The sequence below is a fragment of the Mobula hypostoma genome, chromosome 4 (genome assembly GCF_963921235.1).
Source record: "Mobula hypostoma chromosome 4, sMobHyp1.1, whole genome shotgun sequence".
In the NCBI taxonomy this organism is placed as follows: domain Eukaryota; kingdom Metazoa; phylum Chordata; class Chondrichthyes; order Myliobatiformes; family Myliobatidae; genus Mobula; species Mobula hypostoma.
Genome location: NC_086100.1, coordinates 25333711 through 25360934, shown reverse-complemented (window position 1 = coordinate 25360934; position 27224 = coordinate 25333711). Strand labels below are relative to the sequence as shown.

The following is a 27224-nucleotide window of genomic DNA, read 5'->3' as shown; positions in this document are numbered from 1 at the left end:
GAGGCTGTGCCCTCTGGTCCTACACCACACACTAAAGGAAACATCTTCCCCACAACCACTCTTTCTAGACCTTTGAATATTCCATAGTTTCAATGACATCTCCCTTCATTGTTCATTGTTCTAAACTCCAGCAAAAACTACAGGCCCTCCTCAAACACTCCTCATACATTAACACTTTCCAATGCCAGCATGTCTTTTCTTAGATAAGGGTCCAAAACTGCTCACAATACTCCAAGCGCGGTCTGACCAATGCCTTATAAAGCCTCAGCATTACATCCTTGCTCTTATAATCTAGTCCTCTCCAAATGATTGCTAACATTGCATTTGCCTTCCTTACCACCAAGTCAACCTGCAAGTTACCCTTTAGGGAATTCTGCGGAAGGACTCCCAAGTTCCTTTGCACCTCTGATTTTTGAATTTTCTCCACATTTATAAAATGATGTATGCCTTTATTCCTTTTACCAAAGTGCATGGCAATACACTTACCAAATTGTATTCCACCTGCCAGTTCTTTGTCCATGCTCCCAATCTGTCAGACGATGTTGAGGATGTTCTACGAGTCTGTGGTGGCCAGTGCTATCATGTTTGCTGTTGTGTGCTGGGGCAGCAGGCTGTGGGTAGCAGACACCAACGGAATCAACAAACTCATCCGTAAGGCCAGTGATGTTGTGGGGATGGAACTGGACTCTCTCACGTTGGTGTCTGAAAAGAGGATGCTGTCTAAGTTGCATGCCATCTTGGTCAATGTCTCCCATCCACTACATAATGTACTGGGTGGGCACAGGAGTACATTCAGCCAGAGACTCATTCCACCGAGATGCAGCACAGAGTGTCATAGGAAGTCATTCCTGCCTGTGGGCATCAAACTTTACAACTCCTCCCTTGGAGGGTCAGACACCCTGAGCCAATAGGCTGGTCCTGGACTTATTTCATAATTTACTGGCATAATTTACATATTACTATTTATGGTTCTATTACTATTTATTATTTATGGTGCAACTGTAACGAAAACCAATTTCCCCCGGGATCAATAAAGTATGACTATGACTATGTTCAAATAAGACCATAAGACATTGGAGCAGAATTAGGCCATCTGGCCTTCAAGTCTGCTCCACCATTCAATCATGGCTGATATTTTTTTCTATCTCCTCCTCAACCCCAGTTCCCGGCCTTCTCCCCATAACCTTTGATACCATGTCCAATCAAGAACCTATCAATCTCTGCCTTAAATGCACCCAACGACCTGGCCTCCACCACCACCTATGGCAATAAAACCCCAAGTTCACCCACCATCTGCCTAAAGAAATTTCTCTGCATCTCTGTTTTGAAAGGGTGCCATTCTATCCCCAGGCTGTGCCCTCTTATCCTCGACTCTCTCACCATGGGAAACATCCTTTCCACATCTACTCTGTCGAGGCCTTTCAACATTCGAAAAGTTTCAATGAGATCCCCCACATCCTTCTGAATTCCAGCGAGTACAGACCCAGAGTAATCACACGTTTCTCATACGATAACCCTTTAATTCCTGGAATCATCCTTGTGAACCTCCTCTGGACCCTCACCAATGCCAGCACATCTTTTCTAAGATGAGGGGCTCAAAACTGTTCACAATACTCAAGGTGAGGCCTCGCCAGTGCCTTATAAAGCCTCAGCATCACATCCTTGCTCTTGTATTCTTGACCTCTTAAAATGAATGTAAACATGGTATTTGTCTTCCTCACCACTGACTCAACCTGCAAGTTAACCTTTAGGGTGTTCTGCACAAGGACTTCCAAGTCATGTGCATCTCAGATTCCTGGATTTTTCACCATTTAGAAAATAGTCTGCACATTTATTTCTACGACCAAAGTGCATGACCATGCATTTTTCACCATTGTATTTTATTTGCCACTTTCTTGCCATTCTCCTAATCTGTCTAATTCCTTCTGCATCCTACCTGTTTCCTCAACACTACCTGCCCCTCCACCAATCTTTGTATCATCCGCAAATTTGGCAACAAAGCCATCTATTTCATCATCTAAATCATTTATATACAGTATAAAAAGAAGTTGCCCCAATTATTTCATAACATCCAATCCAGTATAGCTGATCCTCAGTAGGCTCAATGACAAACTGCTCTAAAAAGCTATCTCTTAGGCATTCAGCAAACTCACTCTCTTGAGATCCATTACTAACCTGATTTTCCCAATCGACCTGCATGTTAAAATCTCCCATGACTATCATAACACTAGCCTTTTGACTCGCCTTTTCTATTTCCTGTTGTAACTTGTGGTCCACCTCCCAGCCACTGTTGGGAGACCTGTATATAACTGCCATTAACGTCCTTTTACCCTTGCAGTTTCTTAACTCAACCCATGATTCAACATCTTCCGATCCTATGTCACATCTTTCTACTGATTTGATGCTATTCTTTACCAGTATAGCCACACCACACCCTCTGCCTACCTTCCTATCCTTCCAATATAACTTGTAACCCTTGAACATTCAGCTCCCAACTACAACCATCCTTCAGCCATGATTCAGTGATGGCCACAACATCATACCCGGCATTCTGTAATAGTGCAACAAGATCATCCACCTTATTTCTTATACTACGTGCATTTAGATACAACACCTTGAGTATCGTATTTGCTATCCTTTCTAACTCTGCATTCCTAATGATTTGATACTCAGCCTGTTGGCTGCAACTAAGTCCCATCACCTGCCTGCCCTTCCTGACAATCTGACTGCACGTTATCTTTTTTACCATCCGTCCTTTCCTGAGTCCCTTCACTCCAGTTCCCACACTCCTGCCAAATTAGTTTAAACCCTCCCCAACAGCTCTAACAAATCTGCCCACGAGAATATTGGGCCCCTTGGGTTCAGGTGCAACCCGTCACTTTTGTACAGGTCATACCTCTTCCAGAAGAGATCCCAATTTTCCAAGAACCTGAACTCGGCCCCCTGCACCAGCTTCTCAGCCACGCATTTATCTGCCAAATCATCCTGTTTCTACCCTCACTGGCGCGTGGCACAGGCAGCAATCCAGAAATTACTACCTGGGAGGTCCTGCTTCTCAGCTTTCTACCCAGCTCTCGAAATTCTCTTTTCAAGACCTCATTGCTTTTTCTCCCTATGTCATTGGTACCAATATGTACCAAGACATCTGGCTGCTCCCTCTCCCTCGCCAAAATGTTGTGAACTGGGTATGAGACATCCCTAATCCTGGCACCCGGGAGGGAACATACCATCCGGGTGTCCTGTTCACATCCACAGAATCTCCTGTCTGTTCCCCTCACTATCGAGTCCCCTATCACGACCGCTCCCTTCTTCCCTCTCTTACCCTTCTGCACCACAGACCCATGCTTGGTGCCTGGAACCGAATCGGTGTGGCATTCTCCCAGGAGGTCATCCCCCACAAAAGTATCCAAAGTGGTATACTTGTTTTTGAGGGGAATGGCCACAGGGGTGCTCTGCTCTAACTGCCTATTTCCACTTCTCCTGCTGGTTACCCAGCTACTCGCCTCCTGCAACTTCAGGGTGGCTACCTCCCCGTAACTCTGATCAATTATATCCTCACTCTCCCATACAAGCCGAAGGTCATCCAGTTGCTCTTCCAGATCCCTACCATGGTCTTCAAGGAGCTGCAGCCAGATGCACTTCATGCAGATGTAGTTCCCCAGGAGACTCCAAAGTCCGGCCTGAAAAGCACACCACAACCATTTAAATAGTACAGTAAGAGGGGGGGAAAACAATAAGAAAACTTTAACAGATGCTTTACACAGAGCCAATGCCTCCTCCGAGCCGAACCCTGGTTTGAGCCAAAGCCTGTTGCTTCTACTGTCGCCACTGGCCTACTCCCGTACAATGGCCGATCTGCTTATCTGTTCTGTACTTATTTAGTTTGCAGAGCTCTGTTGATGCTGCTGACAGGCCACGTACAATGGATAAACACTCTCAAAGCTCCCTTTTTAAATAACCACTGCTGACCTGTGAGAAATCCCTCCTGGTAGAGCTCTGCTGATGCAGTTGATAGGCCATGTACAAATCCTGTAGACTCCCTGATTCCTCAACTTTACCTGACTCTCCACCCATCTTTGTATCATCTGCAAGTTTGGACACAAAGCCATGAAATCCATCATTCAAATCGTTGACATATAAAGTGAAAAGAAGTGGTCCCAATACCAGCCCCCGCGGAACACCACTAATCACTGCAGCCAGTCAGAAGAGGCACCCTTTATTCCCACTCTTTGCCTCCTGTCAATCAGCCAAAGCTCTATCTGTGCTAGTATCTTTCCTGTCATGCCATGCACTCTTAACTTGTTAAGCAGCCTCAGGTGCGGCACCTTGCCAAATGCCTTCTGAAAATCCATGTAAGCAACATCCACTGACTCTCATTTGTTTACCCTGCCTGTCATTTCCTTAAAGTATTCCAACTAATTTGTCAGGTGAGATTTCCCCTTACAGAAACCATACTGACTTCAGCCTACTTTATCACGTACCTGCAAGTACCCCAAAATCTCATCCTTAATAATGGACTCTAAAATTTTCCCAATCACTGAAATCAGGCTAACTTGCCTATAATTTCCTTTCTTCTGCTTTCCTCCCTTCTTAAGGAGTGGAGTGACATTTGCAATTTTCCAGTCCTGATTAACCATTCTAGAATCTAGTGATTCTTGAAAGATCATCATTAATGCCTCCACAATCTCCTCAGCTAACTCCTTCAGAACCCTGTGGTGTCATCCATCTACCTTCAGAACTCTCAGCTTCCCAAGCACATTCTCCTTCGTAACATTTTCTCCTTTTGATTTGAAACGCCTTAAACAGGTATCTAACCCTATAGTTAAATATACCTTACATATTTGGTTCCAATTTAGAAAATTTTTCGATCTTAACCAATTTGGGCTAGCGATTCCTATTTAAGGTAACATATTTTTTCCTCCCTCTTTTACGGATCGTGCTTTTCAAATTTGGAAGACTAAGGGTATTTCACGGTTTTTGGATTTATTTTTAGATGGTTCCCTTATGTCTTTTGAACAATTATCTAATAAATATAATTTATCAAGAATACATTTTTTTAGATATCTACAAGTTAGAAATTTCCTAAGTACTATACTTTTTTCTTTTCCAATGCTTCCTCCTACATACATTTTAGATACTATAATTAACCTTAATCCATGTCAGAAAGGTGCAGCGGCTATGATTTATAATATTATTATGAAACTTAGGAAAGCTCCATTTGATAAGATTAGGGTAGATTGGGAACAGGAATTGGGGTCTATCATTTCCGTGGATGACTGGGGGCAGATTTTACAGTTAGTCAATACTTCCTCTATCTGTGCTAAACATTCCCTAATTCAATTTGTTCATAGAGCACGTATGTCCAAAGATAAATTAGCTCGCTTTTATTCTCATACTAATCCTTTTTGTGATAGATGTCTGGGGCAGATAGCCTCTTTAACTCATATGTTTTGGTCTTGCCCTACTCTGGAAACTTTTTGGAGAGACATTTTTAATATTATCTCAAAGGTATTGAATATAGATATCTCTCCTCACCCTATTACTGCTATCTTTGGACTACCTAAAATTTCCAGTAATCTTTCTCCTTCAGCCCGTAGAATGATTGCATTTCTTACTTTAATGGCGAAAAGATGTATCTTACAACACTGGAAAGAGCTTAACGCTCCAACCACCTTTTTTTGGTTTTCTCAGACGATACTATGCTTGAATTTGGAGAAAATTAGAAGCAATCTTTATGATTCCTCACTTAAATTTGAACAGACATGGAGATCTTTTATTCAATATTTTCATTTAATGTAATTTTTTTTTCTTCTCTTTTTTGCTCCATATTTATATACCCTTCTTGTTTTTTTTTTACTGTTTTTAATGGAGGTCAGGTTCGAGGATGTGATTTTAAGTTCTTTAACTCTATTTGGTTCCAAGTTAGCCCATTGCTTTGCTTTGCTTTAGTTTAGTTGCACGGTGGGTTTTTTGGGGTTTTTTTTTCCTTTTCTCTATTGATATATATATATATAAATTAGTATACTATTATGTTACCTTAGTATGTTATGTTTAAATTACATTGTTTGTATCACTTTTTTTTCTGTATTAATATTTCCTGTAATTTTATTATATTCTAACAGTGTATTAGTGCCTATATGGCTTACCCTTTTGTATACTTATTCAATAAAAAGATTTAAAAAGAAAGAAAGAAAGTAACATTTTCAAATTTCTGGCATACTGTTCATGTCGTGTACAGTGAAGACTAAAGCAAAATACTTAAGTTTTTCTACCATTTCTTTGTCCCTCATTACTACCTCTCCAGCGTCTGATATCTATTCTCGTCTCTCTTACTCTTTATATATCTAAAAAAAACTTCAGGTATCCTTGTTTATATTACTAAATAGCTTACCCTCCTATTTCTTTTTTCCCTCCTTATGGCTTTTTTTAGTTGCCTTCTGTTGGTTTTTAAAAGCTTCCCAATCCGCTAACTTCCTGCTAATTATTGCTCTATTATATTCTCTCTTTTGCTTTTATGTTGCCTTTGCCTTTTCCTTGTCAACCACAGTTGCCCCATCCTCCCTTCAGAATACTTCTTCATCTTTGGGATGTATCTATCCTGCACCTTTTGAGTTGCCCCCAGAAACTCCGGACATAGCTGTTCTGCCATCATCCCTGATAGTGTCTCTTACCAATCAACGTTAGCCAGCTCCTCTCCTATGCCTCTGTAACTTCCCCTACTCCAATGTAATACTGATACATCTCACTTTATCCCTCTCAAACTGCAGGGTAAATTACATCAATTTATGATCGCATCCTCCTAAGGGTTCCTTTAGTTTGAGCTCCCTAGTCAAATCTGATTCACTGAACAACACCCATTTCAGAATTGCCTTACCCCTCGTAGGCTCAACCACAAGCTACTCTAAAAAGCCATTTTGTAGGCACTCTACAAATTTCCTCTCTTGGGATCCAGCACCAACTTGATTTTTCCAATCTACCTGCATATTGAAATTCCCCCATGACTATCATAACATTGCCCTTCCTGCATGCTTTTTTTAATCTCCCACAGTAATTTATATCACACATCTTGGCTATCATTCAGAAGCCTGTATATATACTCCCATCAAGGTCTTTTCACTCTTGCAGTTTCTTAGCTCTATCCATAACGATTCTACATATGTCACCTCTTTCTACAGATTTAATTTCTTGCTTTTTACCAATGGAGCCACCCTAAACCCTCTGCCTACCTGTCTGTCCTTTCAAATCAATGTTTATCCTTCGATGTTAAGCTCACAACTATGATCTTCTTTCAGCCATGACTCAGTGATGCCCACAATGTCATACTTGCCACTATCTAACTATGCAACTAGATCATCTACCTTACTCTGTTTTCTGCATGCATTTAAATATAACACCCAGTCAAATATTCTTCACCCTTTTCGATTTTGCCGCCATGTTCCACTTCAACTCATCCCACTGACTGGAATTTTATCATCTGCATGTTTTTCCTCACAATCTCACTACACAAAGCATTGACTTGTCTACCAACTGCCTCATCCATGGCCCTATTACTCCAATTCCCATTCCCTTGCCAAATTAGCTTAAACCCTCTCCAACAGCACTAGCAAAGCTGGATATTGGTCGCCTTTGGGTTCAGGTATAACATGTCCTTTTTGTATAGGTCATACCTTCCCCAGAAAAGATCCCAATGATCCAGAAATCTGAAAGCCTGTCCCCCATACCATTTCCTCAGTCACTCATTCATCTATACTATCATCTTACCCATTGGAAGTAATCCAGAGGTTGCCACCTTGGAGGCCCTGCTCTTCAGCCTCTTCCCCAACTCCCTATACTCACTGCACACGACTTTTTCCCCCTTTCTACCTATCTTATCAGTGTCAATGTGCACCATGACCTCGGGCTGCTTACTCTCCCACTTGAGAATCTTATGTAGCCGCTCTGAGACTTCCTAGACCTTAGCACCTGGGAGGCAACGACTCTTTTGTGGCCACAGAATCTCCTGTCTCTCCCCCTAACTACTGAGTTTCCATCACTACTGCTCTGCCTGACTTTACCCTTCCTTGCTGAATGCCACTGGCCTGGCTGTTGCTGCTGTGCCCAGATAGGTCATCACATCCCAGCAATATCCAAAGGGATATAGTTATTGCTGAGGGGAATGGCAACAAACATCAGAGGGGATCATACGAGGGGATGGTTCATCATCTTAAATATTATTCCCTCCAACACTATGACTATGGCGTGAACCACCTACAAAATGAACCACAGTAACTTATTTGGGCTGCCCCAATAGCACCAGCATCCAGCTAAATAAGAGCAACAGGCACATAGAAACATTCCACTACCTTTATACTTCCCTCTAAATCACACACAGTCCTGTTTTGAAAATATATTGCTGTTCCTTCCTCACGGTCTCAGTACACAATGTATTGACTTGTATGCCAACTCATCTTCGGAGGGTCTAAATCACAGAACTCCTTAGCCAAGAGCAAGGTGTGAGCACCTTGACGAGAAGCAGGAGTGCGAGTAGGGACGTGCAATAAATCCAGCCCTCAGCAATTCCTTGATCCCAAAAGACGATTAGTAGAGCTCCTTTGACGGAGAAACACCAAGGTTGAATTGTGCTGATAAATGCTGCCGAGCTTTGGACATAGAAGCTCTGAACTTGTGGTTTTCTTCAGGATGAGTTCTGAGTCAAGTGATAGAATGCTAAGCTGTGCCAATTTCCCAGCACATCATCTTGGGAAGTGGTCCACAGATCCTATGACAGAGCAAGTTAAGCAATTTATGTAATTTTGAATTATTTGGACTTAATTCCATGCTTCAATAATTATGTATTTGTTTGTGGCGTACTTTTTGTATATTTTCCTTTGAATATTTAATAACTTTCAATATTAATTAATGTTTCATTTTAATAGATTTTGAATATTATTGGATGTCTCTGAACGTAGAATGTCAAAATCCTTTTCCCAGGGTAAGGGTATTAAAATGAAGTTGGTACAGGTTTAAGGTCAGAGAATGGGTTTTAATGAAGATCTGAGGGTGAAATGTTTCTTTTATACAAAAAATGGCTGATTTCTGGAATGCTCTGCCAAAGTAGGTGGTGGAATTTGATGCAACCTCAACTTATTTAGCCAGACATTTAAATTGGCAAAGTAAGGAAGGATATCATCCACCCTTGGGTAAATGGGATTACTGTAGATGGGTGAAAAGGTTGACATGGAAGTCGTTGGCTGAAGATCATGCTTCGTTGCTGTATGAATCTATAGTTCTCTATGATCAGTTTGGGACATATATGAAACCTGTGGGGTGTAGCTGTCAGATTTATTTTCCACTGATCTGAGGACTTTTGTAATTGTGTTATTTCTAATGGAGTTTAAATATATTTCTATGTTTCTAAATGTCAGGTGCAACAATCAGATAAAAACAAGTTTTAAGTGATGGAGAAAGAGAAGAATGGAGGAAAGAACAAAAGGTATGGATAGTGATGGGATGGAGGTCAGGAGAGATTGAATGATTACACCAGCTGAAAAAGATAGGTAAGAAGTAACAGGAATTAACAAAGGGATGCCTCAGAGATATAAAATATAGAAATAGATAAAAACTGAGCATTTTTTGATATAGCATGTTCCAGTAACCAGATACAAGATAAGATAAAATGTTGGTATTTTAAGATAAAATGGTATGAAATATTATGGATTTAGTGTCCCACACTTACCCCTAATGAAATTTTGAACTATTATATGTGAAGATGCTGAACGAGACTTGAAATATTTCATTGTCAGGAAGAGAAGGAAGATAAAATCAGCTGAATTTTCTTCTTTATTTCTCCCACAGTGTTCAATGTTGTTTTCAAGGAACAGAATCCTAAAGTTCCACACCACCAAATTCAAGAACAGCTACTTCAACCGCTATGACCATTTTTTTTCACTTTGCACTACAATGGATTTTTTTTGTGTTCTCTCTTTTAAAATGTGTAAAATTTATATTTTTCTTGTCAATTCTGCTTACATGATGCTGCCTGTGATGCTGTTGCAAATAAATTTTCATTGCATCTGTGCACACTTCTGCATATGACAATAAATTCAACTTTGATTTTGAAATTACATTAGACGTTCAAGCTCGTTTTCAGTTCAAAGTTACAGCAGATGTCCTTATTTTGAAAAAAGACGATTCCACGTTGTTAAATTTATATAGCCCTAACGGGATATTGCAATGAGTGCTAGAGAAAAATACTACTTTGGACTGTGTTTACGTCTGTAATGAAGGCGATTTTCACACTGCAAGCTCCTACAAACAACACCATTTGATAACGAACAATTTGTTTTACAGCACAATTGGTATTTAAATCTCCATTTGTAATGTTAATTAAGGAATAAACATTGAGGACACAGGGGAACAATTATCCTGTTCTTCCTCAAATTAGCGCAGGAGATTATTTTTTTAACGCTCATTTGAGGAATTGGTCTGTTTATTATCAAAAGGGTAACACTTCTGACAGAAAACCATTCTCTCCACACTGCAAGCCTGGATACCAGAATAAGACTGGAACCCAGAATTTAAGTCAAACCCCATCCAGGGTCACGGATTTCCATGGTTGCTAGTGGAGCTGCTCAGATTTACCGTTTTCATTTTAGATTCCCAACCTCGGCCCCGCCGGCGCCGCTTTCACCGAGCCACAGTCCGGAATCTGGGGCGACGTCACGTGAGGGCCGTCGCGTCGCCCCTCCCCCTCCCGCGCCATCGATGCCTGTCCTCGCTCTGTGCTCGATTAACCCGTGGGGGGAGAAGATGGCGGACAAAACAGCGCCGTGCTTAGGGAACGGCAGTGTGTGCGGTTCTTGCCAGGTACGGGTTACAGGTGGGGCCGGGAAAGGGGACTTAGGGTACTGCTGAGGTCGACTGCACCCGTCTCCACACTCTGGGTGGAGGGGGAGGTGATCGGCGCTGCTCGTACTCAGCCTGGGTACGGGAGGCACCACGCGAGGAAGGCGCGGGCCTTGGGGGGGGGGAAAGAGGTGAGGGCGGCAGCTCCTTGCCCCTGGAGTCACTCCTGCACCCCGCCGCCGTTGGTGGTTGCTGGCCCGAACGATCGACGTGCCAGGACTCCTTTTGTTGTGTGGAAGTTCACTGAAGCAGGTATCTGCACCTTGCTGTCTTGACCAGCCCAGGATGCAGAGACTGGGCTGACTCAGGCCTACTGCAGCGCTTCACTTGCTTCTGGGATTATTGCACGCTCTTTTCTCTGGGCAAGGCGCGAGCAGCAATTTAAAGGGCTTTTGGAGTGCATTATATGTTCGTATGTTCTAATATTTGACTTTCCTCGTTAACTCACACCCTTAGTTATAACTGCGATTTCCATTCAGGACCTTTCTATGCAGAGGTGGCATTGGGAGCAGTTTTATTCTATTGTCCCTCTCACCTGATTTTAATAGAGCAGTTTTGATTTGTAAGTAGGTAGGTAAACAATTTGCAGGTGTTTCTATTTTTAAATGCAACAAATGGTTTCTGTTCATTGTCAAATCAGCTGACCTCCAGTCTTTGATGCCATATTATACTTACATAAAATTTGTGAAGGTTTTCCAAAAACTCAATTTTATAGTTATGTCCTTTTTCTGAGCTTCATAATATAGATTTAAGCAGTGGCTAAATTAATGATATGACTGTCTTTGAGAGTTTTACTGTCTTCCATTTCTTAGACATGAGATTCTTCAATTTCTTGTACATGAGATTCTAAGATGTTAATATTTTGGAAGATGTGAGTAGGATAATCATTGGAAAGAATCTCTCATTCTACAAACTTGCATGTAAGTGATTGCTGTTATTAAAGATGTGATATTGATTAAATAGATTTCCAATCTATTACTGTAAAATATTCTATATTTATTTCTACAGGTGCAAGTAATGTGTTGCTGAGTTTTTTTGTCTGCATCAGTAAGAAATCTGTCAAGAGATACAATCAGGTATGTAGTATTTTTCTTGCAAACAAAGTCTTAAACCATTACAAGATAAATGCAAGTAAATTTTAAATGTTACTTTTTGTAAGTTTCAACTTAATGAGTAAATTAATGTATTTATTTGATTATTTAGTACTATAGTTGTTTTCATAAGCAGTTTTCCTTTGAGGACCTTGATCATATATATAGCGTTGCCTTTACTTGCAGTAGTCTAATATTTGAATAATTAATAATTAGGTTTTGGTGGAGAAGTACTTGAATTATGAGCTATTGGGTACAATTGTTCATTGATATTTCAGCAAATAATAAGTTAGCCACCTGATTGTTTTATATTGCATATGCTAAAGTACCATGAAAATCTCACATTTAATTGACTATGGTCTATTTATGCCTGTGGCTCTTGAACTCAATTCCTCAACTAATAAAGGCTAGTGCACCATATGTTTTAACTACACTATCAACGTGCAGTATCTTTGAGGGATCTGTGGACTTGGGCCCCTCTGTTACTCTACACGGCTAAGAATACTGCATACTTGTACTCTGCCTTAATATTTGATCTTCCAAAGTGAATCACTTCACACTTTATTGGATTGAACTCCCATCTACCATTTCTTTGTCCAGTTTTGCATCCTTTCTATTTCTTGTTGTAGAAGATTGATTTAGGTTACACTATCCATAACACCATCAATCTTCATGCCATCTGCAAACTTACTAACACACCCTTCCACTTCTTCATTCAAATCATTTATAAAAATCACAGCAACACACACAAAATGCTGGTGGAACGCAGCAGGCCAGGCAGCATCTATTGGAAGAGGTACAGTCAACGTTTCGGGTCAAGACCCTTTGTCAGGACTAACTGAAAGAAGAGATAGTAAGGGATTTTAGAGGGGGAGGGGGAGATCCAAAATGATAGGAGAAGACAGGAGGGGGAGGGATGGAGCCAAGAGCTGGAAAGTTGATTGGCAAAAGGGATATAAGGCCAGAGAAGGGAGGGGATCATGGGACAGGAAGCCTAGGGAGAAAGAAAAGCGGGGTGAGCCCAGGGGAAGATGGCGAGCAGGGTAGAAGTTATAGTGAGAGGGACAGAAAGAGAAAAAAAAAGTAAATAAGGGATGGGGTATGAGGGGGAGGTGGGGCATTAAGGAAGTTAGAGAAGTCAATGTTCATGCCATCAGGTTGGAGGCTACCCAGATGAAATATAAGGTGTTCCTCCAAACTGAGTGTGACTTCGTCTTGACACAGAGGAGGCCGTGGATAGACATATCAGAATGGGACGTGGAATTAAAATGTGTGGCCACTGGGAGATCCTGCTTTCTCTGAGTAAAATCACAGAGTAGATTCCGAGAACAGATACCTGTGGGACCCTACCAGTAACCAACCTCCAGTCAGAATACACTCTGTTATCACCCTCTGCCTTCTATGGGCAAACCAAATCCAAATACACACAGCCACGCTTCCATGGGTCCCATACCTAATGACTAGAAAGTAGATGAACCTACTATGGGGAACCTTGTTAAACACCTTACTAAAATTCATATTCACAAGATCCACTGCTCTACCTTTATTAATTTGTTATCTCCTCAAAATGTAATCGGGCTCGTGAGACATGACCTGCCCCACACAAAGGCCTGCTGATTATCCCAAATACTCATAAATCCTGCCCCTAATAATGCTCTCCATTAGTTTTCCGCCAAACTATCTGATGTAAGAATCAGGATTGTTCCTATTATCTTTCTTGAACAATGGAACAACATTTGCCATCTAATGTTTTGATACTCATTCTGTGGCTGGGGGAATGCAAAGATCATTGTCAAAGCCCCAGCGATTGCCCTGTAGTAATTTGGAGTATATTGCGTCTGGACCCAGCGATATTATCTATCCTAATATCTTTTAATAGCCATTTCCACCTGTCATGCTCACTTTGTGGATCTTTGTCAAGGTTTCTCGATGTCTCACTGCGCTGTTGTTGGTTAGTACACTTGCAATGACTTCCTCTTATTCAGACATTTACTAAATTGTATTTGAAATATTTACTTGTCTCATCTGCAGGCTCGTTAGTCATGCAAAGTACACTTCAACTTCACTAGAAATGTAGGAGTACAATGTTCACATTCTTTAGTCTATTCAGTAAGTGAATTGGATTATGGTCTAATCATGATCTAACATAATGTACCCACCATTTTTCCCCGCTCCCCTTGTAACTTTAAAGAGCCGAATCTATCAATCCACATAATAATATGAACAACTGTAAAAGAGCTTTCCAAATTCTAATCAGCTATTGTTTGTAGAACAAAGAGGCTAAGCTCTTAATTTGTAACTCTGCCCTCATGTTTTCCTCCTCCCTTCCCAAAAAGGCTGGATATGGGTGGAATAGTTCCTTTGGCTCTAACCTAATAATTCCCTTTATTTTGGAATCCAAAGGGAGCAATATGGCAGGTGACATTTATAACTGTGGAAGACACTGACAGTGTGCCAGGTTTTGAAGGGTGTGAGGGAAGAGAAATGAGTGCAGTTGCTATTACAAGGCAAAAGGTGCTCAAAAAGCTGAAAGACCTAAAGGTGCATTTGTCACCTGGACCAGATGAACTGTACCTTAGGGTTGTGAAAGAGGTAACAGTAGAGATTATGGAGGCATTAGTAATGGCGAGATACTCTTCAGAAACACCTAGAGCAAGGCAAACGAGTGATCCTGAGTCAGTTTGAGGAGCGGAGAGCTAAATAGAGGGCACAGCAGACAACAATTCCATGATGCCCTACCCATGCAGCGACTGTGGCAGAGCCTACCGTTCCAGGATCGGCCTCAATAGCCACAGTCGCCGCTGCTCGACAAACCAGTGACTACCAGAGGCGCAGTACCCATGGTCGACCACGACCGACAGAGGCCACACGCACAGTAATGATCTTTCAATGTCATTGGACTCTGGCATGGTTCCGGAGGACTGGAAAAATGGAAATGTCACTCCGCTCTTTAAGGAAGGAGGGAGGCAGCAGAAAGAAAATTATAGACCCGTTAGCCTAGCCTCAGTGGTTAGGAAGATGTTGGAGTCAACTGGTAAGGATGAGGCTATGGAGTACTTGGTGACATAGGACAAGATAGGACAAAGTCAGCATGTTTTCCTTCAGGGAAAATCCTGCCTGACAAACCTGTTGGGATTCTTTGAGGAGATTACAAGTAGGATAGAAAAAGGGGATGCAGTGGATGTTGTATATTTGGTCTTTCAAAAGGCCTTTGACAAGGTACCACACATGAGGCTGCTTACCAAGTTAAGAGCCCATGGTATCACAGGAATGTTACTAATATGGTTAGAACCTTGGCTTATTGTTAGGAGACAGTGACTAATGGTGAACCACGGGTCGGTGTTGGGACGGCTTCTTTTTATGCCATTATCAATAATTTAGATGATGGAATAGATGGCTTTGTTGCCAAGTTTGCAGATGATATGATTATTAGTTGAGGGGTTGGTAGTGTTGAGGAAACAGGTAGGTTGCAGAAGGACTTAGGCAGTTTAGGAGAATGGTAAGAAAGCAGCAAATGAAATACAATGTTGGAAAGTGCATGGTGATGCACTTTTAGTTGTAGAAATAAATGTGCAGACTATTTTCTAAATTGAGAGAATATCCAAAAATCTGAGATGCATAGGGACTTGGGAACCCTTGTGCAGAAAACCTTAAAGGTTAACTTGCAGGTAGAGTCGGTGGTGAGGAAGGCAAATGCAATATTAGCATTCATTTCAAGAGGTCTAGAATACAAGCAAGGATGTGATGTGATGTTGAGGCTTTATAAGGCACTGGTGAGGCCTCACCTTGAGTATTGTGAATAGTTTTGGGCTCTCCTCAACGATGAAAAGATGTGCAGGCATTGGAAAGGTTTCAGAGGAGGTTCACAAGGATGATTGTGGGAATGAGAGGGTTATCATACGAGGAACGTTTGATAGCTCTGAGCCTGTACTTGCTGGGATTTCAAAGGCTGAGGGAGGATATCATTGAAGCCTTTTGAAAGTTGAAAGGCCTTGACAGAGTAGATGTGCCAAGGATGTTTCACATGGTGGAAGAGTCCAGAGCAAGAGGGCACAGCCTCAGGATAGGATCTGTCCATTTAAAACAGATGCAGAGAAATTTCTTTAGGCAGAGGATGGTGAATTTGTGGAATTTATTACCACAGGCAGCTGTTGAGGCCAGATCGTTGGGTGTTTTTAAGGCAGAGATTGATAGGTTCTTGATTAGACATGGCATCAAAGGTTACAGGGAGAAGACTGGGGAATGGGGCTGAGGAGGGGGGAAAGGATCAGCCATGATTGAATGGTGGAACAGACTCGATGGGCCAAATGACCTAATTCTGCTCCTATATATAAAAAAAGAAAAAAAATTGATTTAATCAGATAAATATTGATTTATTCTGTTCCTCGATTAATTCCAATAATATGCCCATTATTGAACTTGAACTGTACTTCAGTTTATCTTTTTGAAACATTGGTACACCCCGAGTAGTTACTCCTGCAGGGATGGTTGAAAATTTATCACAGCCTGTGCCATTTTTTCTGTTATTGTTTGTAAAAGCTTGGAATATGTCAGGTCAAGTCAGTTGTTGTCATGTGCATAAGTAAAGAGAGGGTATAAATATATTGTTTGAAGCAATATCGTAGGCACATGGGTGCAAACAACACAATATTAATTACAGTGGGTTCCAATTAATTGTGACACATTGGAACTAGTACATTTTGCCTCATTTAGCTGAAGTTTCATGGAAATAGTTAAAAAGGTGTACCATTTAACTGAGTAACAAAATACAACAAATTAGAACACCAGCAATACTTCTACAGTACAAGAAAACTGTAATTCCTTATACTGTACTTATTGACGGAGGAATTTGTCCACAGTGTATGCTGTTGTGTTCTTTTGATGGAGTGAATATATCAGCACAGGCACCTGGTGCAGATAATGAACTGCCTTCATATAATGTGTTTGACGATTGCATCTTCTATCTTCATTTTCATTGTCACATTCAAGGTGATTGTTGAAACCTTCAAATTATTTGTAGTTCCGAACTTGTTAAAAGTAGTGAAATCATTACATTTTCATTTCTAAACATTTCTGGCATCTACAAGACTGAATGCTTAGAACCTCTGAGCAAAATGGTTCTGAATTGTTTTAACTGCTTATTTCTTGTCAATTTTCAGTGACAAAAGTCACTGCTTTTTTTCACACACGCACACGCAACTGACTCTATTTAAAGCTGTTCGCTCCAAGTACATTGTAGTGTATAGTGGCCACCCAAGTGCATGTGACTGGCGCTAGTTAGCAACTTAGACAACAGTCTTCTGACCAAATTAACCTGTGTAATGTCCCAAATAAAGGAATGGAATCCTGGCTATATTTTTAGTTTTAGTTTTTGTTCTTTAAGAATTGTCGTAAGTTGTGCAATCTATATTAAACTGACATAAAGACACACGTGGGGGGTCAAAAGTGTTTCATTGCTGAAGTTGTTCTCCATCCTTTTTTGTTTTACTTCGTTTTATTTCAATGCTCTGTTGTACTGAATTGATCTTGGTACATGTGACAAAAATAAACCTCTTTGAGGTCGAGCTTCCTAAAGAGGGGGGAGATTTGTGTTTGTGATGAGCCAGGCTTTGTCCATTACTTTCTCCAGCCTCTTGCATTCCTGTGTGTTGAATTTGCCATACCAGGCGATGATGCAACCAGTCAGGATTTTGTACTGGTCTAAGGATTTTATTAACTTTAAAACCTAGTAATTTCTCTTGCTATGCTTGTATATTCAGATATTGTGTGCATTTCCCTTTTAAAATTTAAAAAAAGGGCTGCAAAGTAGTTATTAAGAACCCTGTTGCCACCACTTTGACACGCAAGTAGCCTTTTTGGTCCCTAATGGATGTTTTCTTTGTGAAATACAACAAAATGTATTTGTGTTTACATTACCTGCTAGTATATCATCCATGTCACCATGCTTTTTCATTCTCATTTTTAATTTCACCCCAACCTTTTTCATGTTCTCAGCTTTTGTGGTCAGGTTCTTAGTAACATAAGCTTGCCTATTTCTAATCGTGGTACTAAATTTGTCAATCTGACCAAATTTCTTTCTGACAGACCCTTTCTCGTCAGTATACATTTGCCCTAAACCTTTTGAATCTCCTTGAGTACCCTTGTTTACCTTTTTATTTGTCCAGTACTTGATTTATTTTGAGCCTAATAATTTGGTTCCCTGATTTCCTCTTCCCATTTTCTAAAGTAGTAGATTAACGTACAAGTGGCAGAAGTGCTACACTTGCCCATTCACCTCTAATGAGGGCCCGAAACAGACCTTCCAGGTGAGGCAATGCTTCACTTGCAAATCTGTTGGGATTGTCAATTGTATCTGATGCTCCCAATGCGGCCTTATCTACATAGGTGAGAACCCGATGTAGATTAGGGGATGGCATTATCGAATACTTTTGGCACCATCCACAAAAAAAATAATAGAATTCCCAGTGGCCAGCCATTTTAATTCCTATCACCATTCCTATCACCTCTTCTGCCATGATGAGGGCACTCTCAGGTTGGGAGGCGCTGCACCTCATTATATCTAGACAGCTATCAACTGGATGGCGTGAACATCAACTTCTCGAACTTCTAGTAGATTTTCTTTTCTCCTCCCTCTATCACCTCCTCTGGTGTCCCTCCTTCCCTTTTTCCCATGGTCTATTCTCTTCTATCAGATTCCTTTTTCTCCAGCCCTTCGTCTTTCCCACCGATCACCGCTTAGCTTCTTATTTAATCTCCCCCCACCTGGCTTCACCTATCACCTCGCTTGTTCTTCTTCTCTCCCCCCCCCCCAACCACCTCATTCTATCGTATATCCCTTTCCTTTCCAGTCCTGATAAAGGACCTTTGCCCAAAATGTTGACTATTCATTACTTTACATGGATACTGCCTGACTTGCTGAGTTCCTGCAGCGTTTTGTGTGTATTGTTCTGGATTTCCAGCATCTGCAGAATCTCTCATGTTTATGATTAACATAGACAGTTTTTCAGTCAAGTGGACTGGTTCTTAAATTGAGAAACCTAATCTAATCAAATCTAACCAAACCTAATCGTGGGACAATTTACAATGACCAATGAACCTGCCAGGTACGTCTTTGAACTGTCAGATGAAACTGGAGGACCTGGAAAAAAACTCATGCATTCCACAGGGAGGACGTACAGAGACTCCTTACAGAAGATTAAGCTTCAAATACTTTATAAACACTCCCCAAATCTCTGTAGACAGGATACAGCAAACATTTTTCCTGTTCTCTCATAGTTATATCTGACCTGGTTGTGCATGCAAAGCCATCTGCATATCCCTCCTCATTATTACCAGTGTCTGCATGTTACTTCTCTGTCCGGACTGGTGGGTGTAGATGTGTGACTTGATGAAGTGAGAAGGTATGGGTCTGTATCAGAGTCAGTGGCACTGATGACGTGACTTGACAGGGCTGATGCTGTGAGGTTGTTTATTCTTGTGGTTAAATGATAGGATATGATCCTATCAGCATGCAATCTTTGACCATAAGACCAGACTATCCACCAATTATTATTGTTAATTTTTGAAAGTAAGAGTTTGTAAAAATCCTGTTTAAAGATTCCCCAGAAACTGAAGCAGTAGAGGTAGCTTTAAGCAACAATAGGCAGTTATTTGTACATACGTTGTAGTAGTTTTGTCGGTTCATTCAAGTTTGTTGTTTGGAAGTCTGGATTATTTTTCTGCATGGTTGGATTCCTGGAAAATGGGAAGATTATTGTTTTTCAGATGATCTGGTTAATAGGGAAGCTGAGGCTCTTAAACTATTAGAAATTTTAAAACTGTCACATGGAGTCATAGAGAAGTACAGCACAGAAAGACCCCTTCGGCCCATCTAGACCATGCCAAAAATCATTTCAACTGCCTATTCCCTACATAGGGACCTAGTCCTCCGTAAACCTAGTATCCATGTGGCTGACCAAACTTCGCTTGAAATTGAGCTCGCATGGGCCATTTACGCTGGCAGCTCAATGCACGCTCTCACAACCCTCTGAGTGTAGAAGTTCCCCCTCATGTTCCGCTTAAGCTTCTCGCCTTTCACCCTTAAGCCAAGACTTATGGTTGTAGACCCACCCAAACTCAGTGAAAAAAGCCTGCTTGCATTTACCCTATCTATGCCCCTTATTATTTGGTAGACTTCTGTCAAATCTCCTCTCAATCTTCTACGTTCTAAAAGATACAGTCCTAATCTATTCAATCTTTCTATGTAACTAGGGTCCTCCAGACCAAAGTCTTAATACAACTTCAACATAACATCCATCTTTTGTACTCAGTACATTGATTTATGAAGGCCACTGTGCGAAAAGTATTCTTAACAACCCTATCTACCTGTGACTCCACTTTCAATGAATTATGTACCTGTATTCCAAGATTCCTTTGTTCTACCACACTCCATAGTGCCCTGCCATTGTTCACTGTGTAAGACCTACCCTGGTCGGTCATACCAAAGTGCAAAACCTCGCACTGTCTGCAATAAATTCCATCTGCTAGTTTCTCAGCCCATTTTTCCAGCTAATGCAGATCCCTCTCAAGCCACGATAGCCTTCCTCACTGTCCACTACACCCCCAGTCTTGGTGTCATCCATAGTTTTGTTGATCCAGTTAACCATATTATCCAGATCATTGATATAGATGCCAAACAACAAAAGACCCAGTACCAATCCCTGCGGCACATCATTAGTCACAGGCCCCCAGTCAGAGAGGCTGCACTCTATGACCACTCTCTGGCTTCTCCCACGAAGCCAATGTCTAATCCAATTAACTACCTCATCCTGAATGCCAAGCAACTGAACCATTTTGACTAGCATCCCATGGAGAACTTGTCAATGCCTTCCATGCAGATAACATCCACTGCCTTGCCTTCATCCACCTTCCTGGTAACCTCCTTGCAAACTAAATAAGCTTGGTTAGATATGACCTAGAACACATGAAGCCATGCTGACTATCCTTAATCAGTCTATGTACATCTAAATGCTTGTACCTGGTCTCTTAGGATACCTTCTAATAACTTTACCACAACTAATGTCAGACTCACTGGCCTATAATTTCTTTGTTTCTGTTTAGAATCTTTTTTACATTAGCTAGCCTCTAATCCTCTGGTACTTCTGTCACTAAGGATGTTTTAAATATCTTTGGTAGGGCCCCGGCAATTTCTGCAGTTGGCTCCCTTAGGGTCAGAGGGAACATCTTGTCAGGCCCTGTGGAATTATCCACCCTGATTTGCCTCAGGGTAGCAAGCACCTCCTCCTATGTAATCTCTAAAGGGTCCATGAAGTTGATTCTTCACTTTGCCTCACTTCCATAGACTCTGTATCTATCTCCCAAGTAAATACAGATACAAAGAATACATAAGATCTCCCCCATCTATTTCGGTTCCACACATGGATTACCATTCTGGTCTTCTAGAGGACCACATTTTGCCTCTAGCAGTCCTTTTGCTCTGATCATATCTGTAGAATCCCTCCTTAGGATTCTTCTTCACCTTGTCTGCTTGAGCAACTTCATGCTTCCTTTTAACCTTCCTGATTTCTTAAGAGTTGTCTTGCATTTCTTGTACCCCATAAGCACCTCATTTGTTCCTACTTCACTATACCTGCTATGGACCTCCTTTCTTCTCTCGACCAGGGCCTCAATATCTCATGAAAACCAAGGTTCCATATACTTTTTACCTTTACCTTTTATTCTGACAGCCACATACAAGCTTTGTACACCTTTGTCAGAAAATAGCCTGTCCCAATCCACATTTGCCAGATAATTTCTGATATCATCAGAATTGGCTTTTCTGCAATTTATAATGTCAATCTGCGGACCAGACCGATCTCGTTGCATATTTACTTTGAAACTAATGGCATTGTGGTCGCTGGATGCAAAGTGTTCCCCTACGCAAACTTCTGTCACCTATGTGTCTCATTCCCTAATAGCAGATCCAGTATTGCACAATCTCTCTGGGACTTCTATGTACTGATGAAGGAAACTTTCCTGAACACATTTGACAAACTGTGTCCCACTGAGTCCTTTTACAGTAGGGATTCCCAGTCAATATGTGGAAAGTTAAAATCACCTACTTTAACAGCCTTATGTTTCCTGCAACAGTCTGTGATCTCTCTACAGATTTGTTCCTCTAAATCCATGGGACTGCCAGCTGGTCTGTAAGATAGCCTCATTAACGTGGTCATACTTTGTTATTTCTCAGTTCTGCTTATAAATATTGCTGATGATATTACATTACATGTAATAGGGAGGTAGTTTAATGCCAACTTCTTTATCTGGAAGTGTCATTTTGTTAGTCTAAGGGGTACAAGTGCTCTTAATTTCTAATCATGAATACTCAACAAAGTACTTCAGAAAGTAACAAGTGGTTACAGTGTTGGAGCAGAGCCATTAATCTTGGTTGTTTTGTGCTCACAATGTTCTACATTTGAACTGTGGGCACAGTTGCATCTGCTCTTTGCAATTGACATAGAAGTTTTTGGTCTTGTCACAATTTTTCAACTCACAATTTGAATCTTAACACAAAAATATACACCTATAGTATTTTAATATACTTTGGCTTGCATTGCTGTAGCTTTTTATTTGAACCAAGTTGATTTCAAAATCTGCTTCTATCACATAGCTTTTGTATAAGATAAATAGGGTACAAATATCAGTGTCCATAGGAAAAATACTAAGGTTGGTAATTAGTTTTGTTTTTGTCATGTACTGTAGCGAAAAGCTTTGATTTGCATGGTATACAGACAGACTTGAGTCAGGTCTATTCACAGATGCTAAAGCTGTTGTTAGGTTCTCTATTACGTGGAGGGTATACAGTCGAAAATGTTAATATTATCCAGGTGTTTCTACTTGTTTTGTATGATTCACCTGTGTAAAACAAAATCACATTCTGGTGAACATTGCTCTTTTGTGTGTTGGTTCTGATAAATTGTGTTAATTGTTCTTTTATCCAGTGAGTGCTTTATCAACAACAAAAAACCCAGAGCCCCGGCAAAATGACTTCCTCAAAAAGGACCCTCAGTAAAAAGGAACAGGAGGAAATTAAAAAGAAGGTATGGAATCTTTAGGACTTGCAGGATATATGTATGGAAAACTCAATAGAAACATGGGAAGAATTGCCAGATTTAAATGATCAGTCTTGGAAATGTACAGATCTATTTGTGCTTCCGTAAAGTGTATCAAGCCCCTCCCCTTGGGGAAAAAGTAGGAATTTTGTCAGTTACTTTTTTTGAACAAAATGGATCAGTGATTATTATTTGCAGTATAGTTACAGTAAATGATTTCCCCAAATGTAGCTTTTTTCATTCTTATTATCTCTTTCCTGTGAGGTGTTCATTTTTGGTCTCTGTTTTGGAAAGGTTGCTAAAATATACACCTAGTCAGGCACCATTTGTGGATGCAGGAATTGTATCAAACCATAACAATTCATTAGAACTATTTATCACTTTTAATTCTTTAAATTTTGGACATAAAATCAATTTTTTGAATCTCTAAATTTTAAAAATCCATTAATTTTGAAACTGACTTGTTTAAGCTTTTTGCCTGCAAGGATATTGGGAATGTCGTAGGCAGTTTCTTTTGAATGACCATGTCCACTTTTACCTTCAGTAGAAGTTGGGATTGGAGAACAGACTATTACAGCACACCTCAATCCTCTCTTAATCCTATGATTGAAGTTGTGGACATAAATGTATTGGTTTACTGGGTAGAACACAGTGACAAGACCCCTGTACTTTTATTCCATTTCTTTCTGTCAACTGCTTTAAAAACTCTAGAAATGAACAACAGAGGCAAACTGCCACTAATCTGAGATGACTTAATTGGGCATGGAACAGAATACTTTGATCTGTCTGGCTGCAGTATTGCCTTTGCCAGCTGTCTGTTGATAATAAGCCTTGGGTAAAAGTGAGCAGTGCAGTGTTATGAATAAAAAAGCACATTAGTTTCTAAACCATGGTGTTTGGACTCTTGGTGATTATCAGTTCTGTGCTGAATTAATGTGCATATTTAATGCATGCATAATGAATTTTGCAGTTTATCATGGATGCCACTATTTAAAGCAATTTAATATGTAAAGTGTATTCGGTAGCTAATTGCTTTTAAATATATTAATTTTTATTACACATGGAAGTAACTAACATTAAGCTATTTGTATCCCCCAGGAAGATGAGAAGGCAGCAGCGGAGATATATGAAGAGTTTTTGGCCTCTTTTGAGGGGGCTGACTCCAGCAAAGTAAAAGCTTTTGTAAGAGGAGGCATTGTAAATGCAACAAAAGGTAAATTTAAAATGCTATGTCTATCATACTTTTAATGTAAAAGGAAAGTGACTCAAGTCATGTTATAATTCCTTTTCATAAAGCTTATAACGTCCATATTTCAGTTCATATGTGAACTATTCCATGTCGGTAGGATTTAATCTCAGCAAAAATGGTGCAAAGTAGACTTCTGTTTGGCCAAGAGGTATTGTAATATTCTCAACGATTTACAGTTTGTGTTTTCTGGATATGCTTGCCCCTGCATTTGTGAGATCTATTATAAACTTTCTATAACTCGAGTATCCCAAACTACTTTAGCATATTGAGCCCAGTAAGTTTCATCAGTGTTCCAACCTGTTTTCTTGGGGAAGTGTTAGCATTATTGGCACTTGCATTTCTATAGCAAAACTGTTATTAGTAGATATCTAAAATGAACAGGTTATATTAAACACCTGTTTCAAACATATAAAGTAGCTAAGAATATTACAGATTCTACATGAATTCCTTTGATTTTGTTGAAGGTGCAATTCTGTCACTCATGGCAGATGATGAAATTCCAGAAGCTAGGGGGATAGTTAATGGGTAGTTTGAGTTGTCGTATTGATTTTTTAAATTACACTTATTTGGTGTAGTAATACAAGCAGCAGTTTTTGAAACTTTTCATTTGAATATATTGGAGACAAATTAAGATTTGCTTGGATAACAGTCGGAAGGATCGTTGCATCCTATCAAAAAGTCTGAAAGATAGTAATGCAGATAATGATCATGCTATGATTTCCTCTTTGGACATTTTTAAGTCATGGAATGTTATTACTGAAGTTTCCTTTGGAATTCAGTTGGCCAGGAATTACTTACCCATCCAAGAGTTCAGGTGTATCCATGAGCTATGCACTGGTATTTGATATTGGCTGCCAGAGCTTACACGTATGTTGTATGCTATAATCATCTATTCAGGTAAAACTAAGGCATCCATTAGTCATATGCAATAGCATATTGCCCAATAAAGTTTACTTGAGATGAACAGAGGAATGGGCCCTTCAGCCCACAATGCTGGATTAATCTAATTCTCTTCTCTTCCGCATGTCCGTGAACCATATCCCTCCATTCCCTGCATATTTATGTGTCTACCTAAAGGCCTCTTAAATGCCACTACCATAATCTGCTTCCACCACTCTCCCTAGCAGCTTATTCCCAGCGCCTACAGCAGGAAATAAAAGCGCAGTTCATCTCCTTTGAACCTCCTCCTGTCACCTTAAATGTATATACATGGCATTACTACCTTGAGATAAAGACTCTGACTGTTTAACCTATCAATGACTCCCATAACCTTAAACTACTTTCAACCTCTGCTCCAGAGTAAATATCCCAAGTTTGTCCAGCCTCTCCTTGTTCAAACGTTTGTAGTTTATGCTCTCTAATCTGGGCAATATCCTGGTAAATCTGAGTACACTTTCCAAAACAAGAAGTTTATGACCAGAATTAAACTTAAAATTGTTGGAAGTCTTGAGGCAAAATGCATTGTGATCTTCTGTGTGTGGCTAGGGTGTGGTTGGGAATTGTACGTGAACTTCACCCCGAGCTACCTGCCAGCCTAGTCATCACATGGGAGCCCAAGCACAGGAGGATGAACCCTGGGCGCCCTCCCAAGACTATGGTCAACACGCTCCTAGAAGACAGCGGCGCAGCTAATGTAGATGAACTGAACACACTGATGAGGGAGAAGTGGAGAGTCCATCATCGTGCCCGACGCCGGCCCCCGAGGCCTGAGTCGACGTAGTAGTAGTTCACACCGGAATGAAGTGTATTTGGAAGATGGAAAAGGAATTGAGCAAAAAGATTGAAACTATCCCTACATAATTATTATAAGCAACACACATAAAAGTTGCTGGTGAACACAGCAGGCCAGGCAGCATCTATAGGAAGAGGTACAGTCGATGTTTCGGGCCGAGACCCTTATAAGAGTGCATTTAAACTAAAGCCAACAAGGAATTTTTTTATATAGTAAACCTTAGTAACGAGGGGTACAGTGCATGTTTCTAATCTGCATTCAATGAAAATTGTGTCATTTAGGAGAGCAAGAGGTTGTCAAATGAGAAAGAAATCTTTAACAATATGATGGCATTATTTTAGAAGAAGTTCGAATAGGACTTGTAAGATGCTTAAACAACGTGGCCCATTTGGTTTAACTTTGACGCTGTGGGCGCTTAAAGTGGCTTTTCCATCCAACAATTTGCATCCAGTCTAATTGAAAATAATTAATTTTTCAACCACCAATCCAGTGATTCTGGTCTCTCTTTGTGCGTTCCTCTGACTTCTTCTCTTACATCTTGGATTAGACACTTACATCTTCTCTTACATCTTGGAGTAGCACAGTAGATTTTGGTAGCTAAATCTGATAATAGGAGAGAAGCAGTTGGTAGAAGTATATTTGCACAAGTTGGAAATTTTGTGTGATGTGTGTCTGAACTGAACATATTGAATAGGTTTTGGGGAGGAAGGCACTGATTATGTGGTAGATTGTACTTAAAAGAGAATTTCCTACATACTTTATAGATTTTTGTTGAAGTTTTACATATAGATTAATGAGGAAAAAAATTTGGTCTGGTACTAATTATCTTATAAATGGACCAAAAACTAATTTCTCAGTATTTTGGAGTTATCTGATTATCATTTATGAATAGCATTTTGAATGGATTGCTAATTTGGAATAACTTGTCCATCAGTTTCTGAATTGATAAGTTGGCCTAGGCAGATAATATGCAATGTTAATTATTAAGATGAACGTAGTATGAAAGAACACAGAGTTGGAGGCAGTGACTAAAGTAAGCAGTTCTTCTTTCAACTTTTAATGAAAATGGTTATGAGCAGAACATCTGTCATCAGGCTGCTGAGGATTGTATAGAAGCTTCCAGGCATTAGCACTAGTTGGTCATAAATGCACTTGTTACCATAGCTTGAATCCACTGT

At 40.4% G+C, this 27224-nt stretch overlaps 1 protein-coding gene and 1 long non-coding RNA gene across 4 annotated transcripts in view; one reads left to right on the top strand and one right to left on the bottom strand.

Moving 5' to 3' along the window:
- Positions 1-601: 601 nt before the first annotated feature.
- LOC134345181 (uncharacterized) lies at positions 602-10678 on the bottom strand. The gene is made up of 4 exons (XR_010017628.1): positions 10621-10678; positions 8343-8758; positions 3608-3680; positions 602-702 (listed from the first exon to the last, which is right to left on the bottom strand). It is a non-coding gene; the product is annotated as an uncharacterized LOC134345181 (long non-coding RNA).
- A 34-nt stretch (positions 10679-10712) lies between these two features.
- Positions 10713-27224, top strand: part of u2surp (U2 snRNP-associated SURP domain containing) — a 97834-nt gene continuing 81322 nt past the window's right edge. For 2 of the 3 annotated variants that reach the window (XM_063045410.1, XM_063045407.1), the window contains exons 1-4: positions 10713-10845; positions 11893-11960; positions 22955-23053; positions 24164-24278. In XM_063045410.1, the coding sequence (XP_062901480.1) occupies positions 22997-23053; positions 24164-24278 (172 nt within the window). In that variant the 5' untranslated portion in view covers positions 10713-10845; positions 11893-11960; positions 22955-22996. Of the gene's footprint in view, positions 10846-11696; positions 11805-11892; positions 11961-22954; positions 23054-24163; positions 24279-27224 lie in introns of all 3 variants that reach the window. The other variant, XM_063045409.1, reaches the window with a different exon arrangement.